The following is a 15,133-nucleotide window of genomic DNA, read 5'->3' as shown; positions in this document are numbered from 1 at the left end:
AGATCTGGTTCTTTGACAGCTCAGTAATCCTTCTACTGTCATGGATATGAGAAACTGCCTTAACTGCTGGGAGAACACCACTAGTCATGATGAACCATTGCCAAAACAAATGAATTCATAAGTGAGTGGATGTTCAGTTCCACTGATGGGTATGGAAGTGTAATATGTGATCTTTGAGTGACTGGTTAACTGTTTTTTTGGGTTGATGTTCCAAAACAAATTGTAAAGGCAGCAGAAGTCAACCAAAAGCAGACAATCTTAATTAGAGTAGGCACCATGTCTGACCAGCACACTAGTATTAACATAACAAGAGAGCCAAACAGGCTGCTGAGGAAGTCTTAAATACTCAGTGCAGTCTGGAGAGATTAAATGATCTTACTGCCATCTGTGAGTGAACATGCTTTAAAGGAATAGCGTGTGCTTTAAAGTTGCGGTGTACATTAAGTAACGTTATGCAGCATTGCATTAAAGGAATTGATTTCATGACATGTCCCTTTGGACATGAGAGGGAAAGTGTCAGGTTGCCCTAGACCTTAATTCAGAATGATGTTCAAATGTTGTTTTTGGCACTTGTCTTGGACTTGGCAGTGGTGTAATTTGTGTACACTTTTTTTTTTCCTTCAAGTTGGAAAAGCACACGCAGATGCTGTTGCCAGAAAGAAATCCTAGTGTTTATCACAAATAGGTTATATCCCCTTTTGCCCATTAAATCTTGACAGTGATTTCACTATGCATGGTCTGTTACACCACATCACACATCCAAGTGAAAGAAAACAATTATCAATCAGTCAAGAGTTGGCAGTCAGCTCTATATTTCAGCAAGGATCTAACGCAAGCCAGATGCTCTTCTGTCTTTCCCAAACAGCCCCGTGTCACTGCATTCACTGCTTGGCTATCAGCTTCTCATGTGAATGGAGAGAACCAGGCTTGGTCCTCAGTGCAGTTTTTATACCTGAGTCCTCTGGAGGGCTTGCATGTTATCTGAGCACAGGCACAAGCACCTTTCAGAATCATTCCCTTCAGCTTCTAAAGTGTTTTTTCTCTGTGTCTGAAAAGTTCTAGGCTGATGCTATGGACAGAAAGTTTATCTTGGGGATTGTAGGGTCACGAAAAGATGAAAAAAGGAGGGGAAGGAGCATTGGAGGGGGTCTTCTGCTCAAACGTGAGCAGAAAGTGCTAAAATAATTCTGAGAAAAGGTGTAATTTTTGAAGGCTTACTAGCACAATCTGTATCTTGTGCAAAAAATGGCCACCTTTGTGCAGTATAACTTGAATTATCTGTGAAATGTTTTGAGGGTGGAAAATGCTCTGCACAGAGCTACCAGCTGAAATCTGAAACTTTAAGTCGTGGTTGGCATACAACTGCTTTCTGAAGGGTTTGGCTTTGTGCTATAGCACAATCCAGAGACAATCCTTGTTTTCTGCTTCTAAGCTACAGCCAGACTCTTGTAGGAACAGCTGACAAGCTTTAGCCTTGATGTGGGCACAATTTAAACAAATGCTGCAACCCAGACCCAGTGCTTGACCCCAGCTGTTTGTAATCAGAGAGATCGCAGAACAACTCTGACCCTAAACTGGTGACAGGCTGCTATTAGAAGTGTCCTTTGGTAAGTCCCAAAGCTGTAGTTCATAGAAACCAAACAAAAATAAGGGCTGTATTTTAACATGTTAGTGGTGAGTACAGATGCAGTCATTGCTGTCAGTAACAGTGCAAGCACATTGCATGCTGTGTGGTTAGTGTTTAAACTAGTCACTTGTTCTTCTGGACAAGGGCTGGACACCTGATGTCCCACCTGAGAGCTATTAATAGAAGTGTTTGAGACAGAAGAAACCACATCCACCTTGTAAGTGTTTAAAAGAAGCTTTGTTGTTGGGAAGGTTTTGTTGGTAAAAGAAGGCCAAATCATAACCTTCTTGCCTTTAGACGGGAGCTTTGCCGAGAGGAGGGCGTAACTATCTTCCTTCAGGAAGTTCGAGATACAAAAGCTCATGACAAGGAAGCCCACCCTTCTCAGTGCCCCCAGACCGCGGTTCGTGCCTCGCTGTCGGCAGCAGCTGGGGCTCGTTGCCGCTCTCTGCCGCCCCAGGTGTCCCACGCTCGCCAGGTGCCCCTGGCAGGGGAGGCGGCCCCGGGCGGGCCGCGGGCGCCTCTGCCGGGGTCGGGCGGCGCTGCCGCTCCCCGCGCCGCGCCTCCTCCGCCTGGCAGCCAGGCGGGCGGGCAGGGACCGGGAGAGGGAAAGGGAGGGCGCCGAGCTCGCCGCCGTCCCGGAGCTGTGGCAGCGCGGCCGGCCTGGGCGGCAGCCGGACCCCCGCCCGCCCGGCAGCGGGAGCGCCTCGGCCACCGCCGCCCGCCCGGGGCCCCGCCGGCCATGGAGCTCTCTCTGCGGCTGCTCCTGGCGTCCTGCCTCTCGCTGGGGGCGGCCGGGGAATTTGACAGAAGGTAGGCGCGGGGAGAGAGGGGGCGGCGGCCGAGACCGGCCGGGCAGGGCGAACTCGGCGTTCCCTCGGGGAGAGCGGAGCTAGCCCGGGCTCTCCCCTTTTCGACGCGGGGCGCCGCGGTGGCCCCGGGGCTCCCGCCTGGCACCGGCCCCCGGGGCTGGCTCCCGGCGAGGCGGAGCCCTCGGCGGGACGCGTGAGGCGCTCCCCGGTGCGGGCCGGGCGGGCCGCAGGTGGAGGCGCGGGGCCGCCGGTGCTGCTCCCGGGGCTCCCGCACGGACCTGCCGGCCCCGAGCCGCCCGCCCTGCCCGGCGCCGCGCGTTGCTCGGCAGCCCGATCACGGGCTTGGGTACAAGATAAGTTCATTGCTCTGGCGGGGCCGCGTCCCGCAAGAATTAAAAACAAAGCGCATCGCGTGCTGTAGAGATAAAATTAGCTTATTGACGCCCGGAGGCACTCCCAGCATACGGCGGCGGAGATCGCGGCTCAAGTTCTGACACGAAGCTCGGGGCGCGTGTGCCCCGTCCTGTCGCGTCCTGTCGTGTCAAGTGTCGCGATCGGCAGCGCTGCAGGGAGAGGGCACTGCGCCCTGCGGGACAAGCGGCCAGCGCGACCCCCGCCCTCCCCAGGGGTTCTTTTTGTTTTTAATCGCATCTGTTCAAACGCAGCGCTCACGGGATTTCAGCTTGTCCTTTAAAGACATTACTCATTCGTGTCAATAGTTTACAACTGCTTGAGGCCGTGGTATCTTTTCCTTGGAACAAAGGAAGACTACAGCGCTCCTTTTATATTTAATTTCTGTTTAACAGTCCAAGAAGCTTTTCTTTTTTTTTTTTCCTTTAATGTTTCAGTGAAAAAAATTGCCATCTATTGTGAATGAAAACAAAGCCTAAACTTTATGGTGGCCTTTATTCCATACTATAGGTTCCGTTTCAGACTTCTGAATTTCTGTTCAGTGCCAGCCTGGGAGTGGCAGCAGTGAGCATACTGCAAAGCATGTCAGCTTTTTCAGGCTTTGCTCAGTTATCCGAACTATCATTTCCCCCTTCACCTATTGTCGTTTGCATTTTTTTAAGTGAACAAAGTATTAATGATAGAAATATCCCAGGGACAGAAGAGAGCAGTTACTCTCTTCAAAAAAAGTAAAAAAAATTATACATCTCTGCAGGAGAAGTTTTTGCTATTCTTTGTCCTTTGGGGTTTGTTGGTTGGTAAATTAATTTTTTTATTTTTTTTTTTTACTCTAGGATGATTTGAGCTTTTAAAATGTTTGATGGTTTGAACTTTTACAATGTTTCACCAGACTTTGTGGAACTGTCTTGTACAGGTGGCCCAGACAAATGGTCTCGTCTGCAGGACTGTGTCGCTTTGGAAGCAGAATTGACTGCTGCTGGGGCTGGGCCCGGGTGGCCTGGGGACAGTGCCAACGTGAGTATCACTGCTGCTGGGGCTTCTAGTCACTTGTAGAGAAGGCCTGTGTACACCTAGTCATGTCTTTCACATGTTCACACACATCCTTACCATTCAGGGCTAGGCTTTTGCACGTGTGCACCTGCCTGACTTAGAAGGATGCTGTCATGTTAAAATTCTGTCTGTTTTTAACAGTGCTAAAAATGATTGCAGTCAAATAAGGTAAAGTGGAGTTAGGGCAATGAGAATTTGGAAATTTCTTTTTGGTTTCTGCTTCGTTTTGTACTCTGATCTTATAACCTGCTGTAACTACACTGTGTCATGTTACAGGCACTGCAGGATGATAATATTTGCATCCAAGAAGGAAACCAAAATTACTGATATTTCACTTAGAACATTGATGGAAATGTTCCAATTAAGTATTAAGTTCAAGTATTCTTTCAGTAAACCTAAACTAAGGGAATAAATCTGCCTGACAGCATCCTTTTACTGGGTCACACGTGAAAAGACACATCTCTGAGATTCTCACATCTAGCTAGACTCTTTGATATGACTGCAGGATAAACCAGTAGATAAGTCTTCATCATAAACTACATCTTCAGTAAGAATTCTGTGGAGGCTAGTACTGTGTAAAAATTAAAATTGTTAGGAGTGACTTAGAGACCTCAGCTTGTTAAAATTGCAACCTTTGATACTGGGGATGCTTACTCATGTTTAACACTCATACATGAGGGACATCCTGAAGTTTTTGGAGGAGCAAGCCTATAAACACTGGTCCTTAGTTTTTTTAATTTTATTTTTTTTATTTAGACACAAACATATGTGGATGAGCTAATTTTCTGTCAAGCCATTTTCAAAATAGAACAGGTGTTAAATGCTGTGAATTCCTAGTCTGCAGGGCAAATATTTGGCAAAAGATAGGAAATGCATTAGAAATGCAACTCTCAGCAAAGGTTTTGTTCAAATCTGTAAGCAGCAAGACTGGTTTCTCTCTTCCTAAGTATGTTAGAAGCCCATAAGGTTTAATAGATATATAAGATGACTGGTAAAAAACTATGGAAAGTACTTCTGGAATACAACATCCCTGATACTGTTTCTTTGATGCAGAGATCTTGGGTTGATACCTCTCAGGCCATACAAAGAATAATTTTGATTTTTAGGATTCTAATTAGTAACAAGTAGTCCTTTCCTTGGTATGAATTTTATGAAGATGGAAGAAGAATATTTGGTAGGTTGATTGAGGTTACTCCAGAGGCAATAGGATCTATGTCCACCTTTTGTGATGCAGTTTTATTTGAAAATCATTGTGTGTTTAAATGTTTGAGGCTATGAAGGCTCAACTTGAAAATATAAATAACTGCTTTGTTTAAAAAAAAAAAACAAACAAAAACCAAAATAGTCCAGACTACTGTGTCACTTTTCTTAAACAAGTTGTCTTCCATATTGTGACCATAAATTACAGTTCATGTCTAGGTGAAAGTTAGTTTCTCATTATTACCAAATCTGATTTGTGTTTGCGTTTTTATGATATTGGGAGACAGAAGTTGCATAAATTTATACTATCGAAAGATTCATAATTAAAAATTGGAAATGAGACAAAAGTAATAATACACAGAAAGTAGAATTTATTTGTTGTTCTTTGAATTCTGTCAGTAAGTTAATTTTTAGTGCTGGCTTTTCCAGATACTATAAATGCTTTTTTCTTTTCCTTAAGGCTAAAGGTAGGTGAATTGTCACCTCCTTCCACTGCATTTTAGTCCATTATCCACAAATTTGTCTCCATGCACATTTAGAAGACATGTAGATAGGTATTTTCTGGGATCATCTCCAGTAATTGGGACCAGACTTTCAAAAGAATACAATTATCACTTAGGTCTCAAAAAGCATTTTCCCCCTTTTTTTCTCTTTACATACTGGTAGTTTTTGAATTGCAGGGTCAGAAGAGTCTCATATATTTAGGTGAAAATATTACTGAAACCATCAGCAGCTCCTTCTCTGTTCTAAATGGCAGACAAACTATTGGCAAAATAAAACATGAAAATCTGCCCCAGTTGCGGGTGGTGAAAATTCCAGACATATCACAAAGCAGGAGATTACACTAAATTAATCTCTCTAGTGCTTGCAGCCAAATAGAAAATCTGTAGTCAACTCTCCACCTTGGGAATGTGGCACCCAGTATGTAGGATAACCTGGCACAGAAGGCAACATTCCTGGCCTCAAAGGAAAACTTGGGTATTTTACTGTACAAAGGAATATCACTGAAAATTTTCCAAAAAGTCAAGTACGTGATAATTTCTTCTGCTTTCTCTCTGGTCAAAGGTAAAGCTCTTAGCCCTGTCCCCAAAATGAGTGGCATAAATAGATGTCAGACTTTCTTCACTAGATGTACATTTTCTTTGGTGTTTTAGTAGAAGTTCTGTTTGCACAAGGAAAACAAGTATAAAGTCAGGCTTAAAAATTAGTAGTGAGACCCAACATTCATAAATGTGTCCAAAAAAGAAGCTTCAAGTATTTAGGCAATAATGTTGAGCTCTTTATTAGTGAGTTGGAACTGCTGTTTTTCAAACCAACTTGAGCCATCTCTGGTATGCCTGCAACTGCTACAGCACCTTTGGACTCTCACCTGCTTACTCATGCATAATTTACCACACGAGCACTAATTATCTCTAAATTTATCCTTCTGACAACAAATGTAAGGGGAGGAGACGTGCTGGAGGCAGAGTGGAGCAGGCACACAGATACAGGATAGGGTGGTCCCAGTTTGCAGAGACCTCTGAACTGTGACGAGCCAAGGGCACGTGGTCACTGATATACCTGGATATGTTTTCTGCTGTCCAGCTGAGCTGCTCCACCAAGCAGGTGTGGGCGTGCCCTCTGCCCACAGCTATTGAGAAAAGTGTTTTTTTAAACCAGCAGTGTGATTTAAGGTAGTGGTTTAGTTGTGACAAATGCTTAAGCTTGGATATGTCAGCTCTAGCAGAGCAGGAGTGTGGTGCAGCTGACGAGTGTCATTAAGGCCTTAAGCCTTGGTGACTCCATGCTCCTGATCTTCCATCCATAATCCATCCAAAGAGTTGCAAATGGAAACTGAACTGTGTTAGTTAAACTTGGATTTGTGAAGTGTGAAGTTATTCCTTTTATGTCCCTTTGACTGGCAAGGGAGTGCACGTGGAGCATAATCATGCTTAGTGCTGCTTAGCAACGTCACTCAGCATAATAACTCAGCTGTCTTCTGCTCTTATAAACATGTAGGAAGAAGTTGAAATAGGGTCTTCCTTTAATTTACACTTCTTTCTTTACAACATCCTCTCTCCTCTTTACACCAATCAAGACTTGTGCACGTAGGTCTGATCTGTCTGTAAGCTTCCTTCCAGAGCCTGTCAGTGTCAGCTGTAACATCTCAGCCAGTAAAAGTATTCACTCATGAAATTCCCTTCCCAAATGCCCTTTCAAATTCCAGTAAATGTGCTTAGAAATTGTCCTTCAAACTGAAAGAATCAAGAACTTTGAATCAGGTTGGATTTTTTTTTCTTTCTTGTGGGTTTTGAATACCCAATTGAGATCCATGTTTAGGCAGCTAAATGCATTTTGAGATTGATAAAAATATAGGCATGTTTTCAAAGGGTCTGAACAAATGTAACTCAAATTCATTGGCATTTCTTAGTCCTTGTAAATTGAAAGTCCATCCATGCTTGTTTAGTGGCTTCAATTTAGAACTGTGCATATCTTCCATCATTAACATAACTAAGTAGCTTTTCTTAGATTTTGATTTGGTATGTAAAAGATTAATTAATTCAACCTGGTGTATTGAAAGGCTAATTTGTAAGCAACAGAAATTATGTTTAAACACCAACTGTTGGTGCTCCCATGAAGTGCCCTTGTCATTGATAGGGTTGAATTTTTACACTGAGGAACTCACTGCATCAATGCTCTAAAGTTAGATCTTAAATATCCCACTTGAAATTAGTCCAAAAATCCCATGTTGTTGCCCAGCCTGCAGGATTTACTTGCACTTTAATTAGTAGGTGTGGGAGTAATAGCTGTAAGTGGGAATAATCACACAAAAGCCTACCTCTCTGAAAGATGGTATGTTGATAAAGTACCTGATGAAATATGTGTAAAAATAGAGGAGTTGTTTTCTTGCTTTATGTCTTACTGTTGTGCACACAGCTGAGCTATAACCCAGAATAAAAGTGAGGGTAGAAGGAGTTGCTTCTGGATTTCTTTTCTCAGAGCAGGGGAGGTGACTTCCTGTGACAGTATTTTTGCTGAAAGCAGGTATCAATAGTGCATTTTTAATTCCTAAATGCTTTTGCATTGTAAGGCAACAGCATCTGTGGTACTGAATGTGTTGTCCTAACCCAGAGCCCATTCAAGGGGTTTTAAAGGACACAGGTCCTTGCACACATCTTGCAGAAATGCAAAAAATAATTTCTTGTGGGTATTTTTGCCACTCATCTATCTAGGTTCTCTCAAAACTGTTCTTAAAACTAATGGTCTGTCTGCCTCTTTTTTAACTGGCTTACAAATATCTCTATAGTTTTTTCAAAAGCTATAAAAATAATTTCTGCCTGTGTGTGTGTGTCTTTCATGAACAAAATATACCTGCTTTGAACCTGGCTGTGTCTGTAGTTGATTTGTACACCAGTTATATGTAGTCAAGGTACACTACAGATGTGAAGATTGTTTCAAAATTTTAGCTGCAGTTTAACAGCAAAAAAACTGGAAAGAGATAACATTTTAACATAGATTTAAAAAGTTCAGGATTTTTAGAAGAAAAGCAATACGAAGTGGCTTGAATTCTCATTCTGCATTACAGTTTGGACAACTCCTTTGCTGGAGGTGATGGCAAAAATGGTTCCTTTTGCTGTGTTAAAATAGACCACATCTGCAGCTTCTATAAACAAATACAGATCTACTGTCAGACCCTCTGCTGACCTGAGTCTGTGTGACTGTTGGAGTCGGCAGATTTTGTCTGATGGATAGAAAGTTTGATCAACAGAAGATGCTTAACAGAAATAAAATTTAACTGAACGTGGGTTTGTTAAGCAGTGATATTTGATGACTTCACCCATTTCTGTGTGTAATTCTCCTTAAACAGTAAGAAAATCCATGCAGTCTGTCTCCAGAAGGGGTAGTGAAGATGAGTGTGCTTTCTCAGAGAGCCCATTGGTTGTAACTCTATCTGGTTATCTCCTCATGCTGAGGTTTTAGTGTTTTTTACCTGGGAAGCAAACCCAGAGTAGGTCAACAAAGTAGTTTTCCACCACAATTGGCTTAAAGGCCTAGGGACAGAACAGTCAAGGATGTATAAAGTCAAATCATCAGTTTACACCTCCCCTTACCTTAGCAGCACTAAAAAGTGTTAATTGAAGGATGTCAGGCTGGCATTTAGATTTAGCCAAACCTGGTAGAAAGCATATGATTTCAGGAAGTTCTAAAGAGCACTTGCAAGAGAGAGGAGCTTGTACAAGTTGATGTATAGCAGATGCAGGCATACCTGATTGCTTTGCTGGGAACTGTGCATGCTGCTGCCTTCTCACAACCCTTGGGAAGGCTCTTGCAGTGTCTGTGCTGCTGCTGTCCTGATGAGTTCAAAGGCTGTGTACCTGTTCTGTGCAATCTCTTACAGGGGTGGGAGGGGGAGGAAGCAGTGTCTGTGCTCTCATTGATGCCTAGAAGGAGATTTTGTATTGGTAAAAATGAAGTTGAAGATGATTTACCCATATAAATCATCCAACACATCAATGGGAGAAGAGGCCGTGGGCAGCTTAGGATTTCTGTTTCCTGCATGTAACATTGCTTTCAGTGGAAATGGCAATTCTGTATAGTCCAAGATGCACAAAATAAAACCATGATTTTGTCAGTAATGACCTGTGAAAATAAGAGTTTCTAGGAGGCTGATCCATTGAAAGAAACATCCCTAAAGTCAGTAAGAAATTTGCTACTGAATTTGGGGTTGCAAGATCACCATCTGAATTAATGCATTGTGTTGGCAGTGTTTAATAAATACTGATATGAAGCATGTCTGCTTCTTATAAAATGACTGATATTTTTGTGCATCCCTGGTACTTTTCAAAGAAAAGGCATTTTATACAGAATTGCAATACTGCTTTACACTGCTATTCAAGAATAAAAATGAGGTTTTGCTATTTTTATTCAATTTTTTTCCCAGTTTAGATCCTTATGCATTTAAAGCATGACTTGACTGTGTTAAAGATACAGTATCCTTTTCCATTTCCCTACTGCATTCCTCATGCACTTCATATGTAGATTAGTAGTTTTTCAGCCTGCTTTTTTCTAAGGAAATGTCATCAGTAATCAATTTGACAATTGCAACTGTAGTACATTCATAATTGCATCTTCTCTGAAAGCCCAGCAACAACCTGAGGAGCTTCCTTTCACTGTAACCAAGGCTAAGGGACTTCCTAGTTAAAACCAATTTAAACAAGTATAAGTTGCAATCATAGAAAACCCTGAAGTGTTGGTCACACACTACTTAAAATACAAAGAGCTGCTGTTGCTCAAGTCCCAGCCTGCTATCACAAGGCTGTGTAGCCTAACAAGCCATGCTGCTAACATTAATTTATGGCAAATAAATTGATTCCAAATAGCCTGAGACATATATCTGTGTTTTCATCTTATTTAAGTTATGTAGCATATCTTGTTTCATGTGGTAGCAAGAGCTGAAAAGGTTTCTTTTAAAGTAAGTATTACTTTTAATTTAGATGACATTACATTTTTAAATGTTATAAAAATGACCAGTAAATTTGTGTGCCAACATGTTTATTGGTTGCAGATGTTCAGATACATATAAATGGGTGTAATTTTAATTGCTCTCAAATTAGCATCCAGATGCTAGGCCTTTGTGTTTGAGCTGTGAAGACAGTGTTAAATTAAAAATATATACTCGCACTTAAATGAAAGGATACTGTGTCTTTAAGAAAAGCATTTGTGCTCTGTTGATGGACATGTTGAACCCGAACCATGAAACGTGAGAATTTTTACAACTACTTACTGTATGAAGTTTGACAAAGTGTAGTTCCTTAGTTGATTGAATAAGAATAGCATCACATCATTATATTTAATTACTCTTATGTATCAGAATGTGTTTGTTAAATCTCATAATGAGATACTGATGTAAGGTATTTCCATTTTTAAATGTGTACTAGAATTTTTTTTATTTCAGAAAAGCTCTGAATGTTGAATGTATGTAATTCTCCAGGAATGTAACAAGTTGATAAAAACCACAGCCAAGTCCATCCTCCTTACAGAGAAAAAAAAAAAAAAGCTGGAATTTCTCTTTTGGATTTGTTTTGCAGCGTTCTACGTCTTAAGGCAGAGAATAGCCAGCCTAAGGTGCCAGCCCAAAGGTTAGCTGAACATATTTCTTGAAATAATTTTGACAAGTTTATGACTCGGAGTTATGGCCTTGAAGTCATAAGTTTACATGAAAATTTTAATATGTGACAAGAAGGTAATTTTTTGTTGTTTTTTGTTTTTTAAGCATTTGATTTGGGGAAGATGAGGAGGGAAAGAAATTAACAGGGCTATTTTATCCCAGACGCCTATACAATGATATACTTATTTTCTAAAATATGGCACTTTTTCCCTTTTTACTCCTTTTCTTTATTTTACCCTCAAGCCCTGTGCAGTATTTTTCCATTTCTGCAAATTGTTTGTACTACCAGCAATGCATTTACAAGCCGTCAGACCTAGGAGGCCTAATTTGCTTTCATGGCATTGAATCATGTGCAGTGAGAGGTTATTTTGGAATGGCTGAGGCACTTATTGCCCCCCACTGCCTGCTTTGCACTTCCACTACAGGTTTTCCTTCCCAGAACATGGAAACTTTACAGCCCTTGGTCTCCAGCAGTATAGAACCTGGCAAAATGAAATCAACATAGTTTACTTTGGTACCCAGGGCTGTAGTCTGCTGCTCCTTAGGAACTGATGTGTCTCATCTGTTCCTGGCTCACTGGGGAGGTTCCAGAGGACTGGAAGCTGGCCAATGTGACCAGTTCACAAAAAGGGTGGGAAGGAGGATCCTGGTAATCATAGACTCAGTACCTGGTAAGGTTACTCAATATAAATTGCTCCATAACCTTACCCAGTACCTGGTAAGATTATGGAGCAATTTATACTGAGTGTCATCACACAGCACTTCCAGGATGGCCAGGGTGTCAGACCCAGCCAGCAGGGCTTTAGGAGGGGTAGGTTGTGTTTGACCAACCTGGTCTCCTCATATGACCAGGTGACCCTCCTGGTGGATGCAGGGAAGGCTGTGGATGTTGTCTGTTTGGACTTCAGCAGGGCCTTTGGCACTGTCTCCCACAGCACACTCCTGGAAAAGCTGCAGCCCCTGGCTTGGACAGGAGCACTCTTTGCTGGTTCAGAACTGGCTGGATGGCTGGGCCCAGAGAGTGGTTGTGAACAGTGCTGCATCCAGCTGGTGGCCTGTCACCAGTGGTGTCCCTCGGGGGTCTGTGCTGGGCCCAGCTCTGTTCAATATTTTTATTGATGGCATGGATGTGGGGATTGAGTCTTTCATTAGCAAATTTGGGGCTGACATTAAGCTGAGAGCGTGTGTGGATCTGTTGGAAGGTAGGAGGGCTCTGCAGAGAGACCTGGAATGGTTGGATGGATGGATGGGCAGAGTCCAGTGGGATGAAGTTTAATAAATCCAAGTGCTGAGTTATGCACTTTGGCCACAATAACCCCCTGCAATGTTACAGGCTGGGGACGGTGTGGCTGGACAGTGCTCAGGAGGAAAGGGACCTGGGGGTGCTGGTTGGCAGCCAGCTGAACATGAGCCAGCGGTGTGCCCAGGTGGCCAAGGAGGCCAATGGCATCCTGGGCTGTGTCAGGGATGGTGTGGCCAGCAGGAGCAGGGAGGTCACTCTTCCCCTGTACTGGGCACTGGTGAGGCCACACCTTGAGTGCTGTGTCCAGTTCTGGCCCCTCAGTTTGGGAAGGACACTGGGATGCTGGAGCGTGTCCAGAGGAGGCAACGAGGCTGGTGAGGGGCTTGGAACACAAACCCTGTGAGGAACGACTGAGGGAGCTGGGGGTGTTTAGCCTGGAGAAAAGGAGACTCAGGGGTGACCTTATCACTCTCTGCACTCCCTGAGAGGTGGCTGTAGTCAGGTGGGGGTTGGTCTCTTTCTCCAGGCAGCACTGACAGAATGAGAGGACACAGCCTTAAGCTGTGCCAAGGGAAATATAGGTTGGATATTAGGAAAAAGTTTTCACAGAAAGAGTGATAAAGTACTGGAATGGTCTGCCCAGGGAAGTGGTAGAGTCACAATCCCTGGATGTGTTTAACAAGAGACTGGATGTGGCACTCAGTGCCATGGTTTAGTTGAGGTGTTGGGGCATGGGTTGGACTCCATGATCTTGAAGATATCTCCCAGCCTAGAGATTCTGTGATTCTTTTTGCACTCCCTGTGGCAGAGGCACGAGTCTCAGACAGGGAGGAGCAAAGCAGTCAGCCATTCATCTCTGTGTGAAATCAGCTTTGTTGCTGTGATACAGAAGTTACACTGCTGAAGCCAGTGGATGTTTTATATTCGAATAAACAAAATATCAGTAGGACCCAGTTGGTCTTCTGTCACCACACAGAGACACTCATGCTATCCCATTTCTACCTGTTGGAATTCTGTGAACACATAGAAAAATTCAGGTAACAAAGAGGCATTTGAGATGATAAGCACCATTCTTTAAGCCGTTTTAGTGAACCGCTTGAAATGCAAACACGAACTTGACAAAGCATGAAGTAATTCTTGTTTTTCTAATTTTGCGTGTGTTAGATCAGATTTCTGCTGATTTTTAAGAAAGAGTATTTAAGTGTATAAGCATTAGATTAACTTCCACTGACTTCATTAAATCATATTGATTTCAGTGTTACCCATGCTGAAGTTACGCATGCTGTGTAGTTCTGTTCTGAATATCAAGGCATTCATAAGCCAGAGTCTGGATTTGTCTGTGTGGTTTAGAAACACATTTGGCAGCAGTCATAGCCAAGGCAAGAATTCACTGCAGTGAATGGCCCACACTGGTTGCAGTTTGTCATGTTAATGTACTGTTACCAGAATCAGAAGTGCAAACTGAGTAACTGATTTACTTGGGTAAGTGTTGGAGTTGTGCATGAAAAATAAGGAGCCACTTACTTAATAAAATGTATGTTTCAGATAAAAACTTGAACATTTTGACATCATGAATGTCACAAATAAGGGCAAATAATTTCTGAAAAAGTATTCAGGCATTAGATACTACCATTTTGTCTGATGTTATTGTCAGTTTCTAGTTACAGAAGCTGGTCAAGGACATTTATTATCTTCCCCAAGAAATAGATTAAGAAGCATTGTGCAGATGAAATTATCTGAAAATTAATACCCAGTTGTCCTAGTCAGGCTTATTAATCTCTGCAGAGATATATTCTGTGACTATTAATTCACTTACTTGGGAAGCAAAGTCACTTTTTCAGAAGTAATATCCTAATGAGAGTTATGGGTATGATGCGTTTTTACCACCTTCTAGTAACTTTGAGGTGGGATAAGCTTTATGCATTCTCTAGCAGTTGTGAGTAATTGGAGTATGTAGTTGAACAAAGAAGAAATATGCAGCTCTGAAAGATCTACAATGGTTTATTTTATAACTTAGCTCATACCTTTGGGATCCTAGATCAAAATTACTGTGAATAAGGTAGTTTCATTTTCCTGAGCATGTTTATGTGATTGCATAATTTATAAAGAATTGCAAAAGGTAAACAGCGAGAGAGATGTGAGCTGCAGCTGCCTCTGGGGGAGAGAAGTATTATGGAACTTGGTGTTGTGGTCTGTGAGCACCACAGGAGGAAGGCACCCAGGTTCAGGTGGAGGAGGCAGCCTAGAGGAAAGCTTCTTTCACCTACATGCAAGTCTTGTTAGAAAGCTGGTACTGGGGGGAATGTAAGAAACGATCTGAAGATGGGAAATGTGTTCTGCAATCAGCAGTGTAAGAGGATCCAATGGAGTTTTGTGAAGCTGAATACACTGTGTAATCATTTCTAGGCTGCTGCACAAATTACTTGCTGTGCCTGAGCAAATTGAATTTTAAGGAGCTGGGATCTGGAGTCAGAATAAATAGGGGGCTGTATGTTACTCAGGAAGAGAGGGTAGAAACAAGGCCATTCAGGCAGATGGTTAGCATAGTTTGGTTCAGATGCAGGTATTTCTGTGCATAATTTTAGGCTTCAGAGAGATGAAAAAGAAGTTCAGAAATTGGGAGACAAAGCAGAGAAAAAGAA

The 15,133-nt window shown here is 42.5% G+C and overlaps 1 protein-coding gene across 1 annotated transcript in view; it reads left to right on the top strand.

Annotated features, from left to right (window-relative positions):
- The first annotated feature begins 2,358 nt into the window (after positions 1-2,358).
- Positions 2,359-15,133, top strand: part of NPNT (nephronectin) — a 49,930-nt gene continuing 37,155 nt past the window's right edge. The window contains exons 1-3 of the mRNA XM_066549008.1: positions 2,359-2,440; positions 3,764-3,864; positions 11,169-11,219. Of these exons, the coding sequence (XP_066405105.1) occupies positions 2,370-2,440; positions 3,764-3,864; positions 11,169-11,219 (223 nt within the window). The 5' untranslated portion in view covers positions 2,359-2,369. The remainder of the gene's footprint in view (positions 2,441-3,763; positions 3,865-11,168; positions 11,220-15,133) is intronic.

The sequence above is a fragment of the Molothrus aeneus genome, chromosome 4 (genome assembly GCF_037042795.1).
Source record: "Molothrus aeneus isolate 106 chromosome 4, BPBGC_Maene_1.0, whole genome shotgun sequence".
Classification (NCBI taxonomy): domain Eukaryota; kingdom Metazoa; phylum Chordata; class Aves; order Passeriformes; family Icteridae; genus Molothrus; species Molothrus aeneus.
Note: the sequence above shows the minus strand (reverse complement) of the source record. Positions and strands in the feature narration are given on the sequence as shown.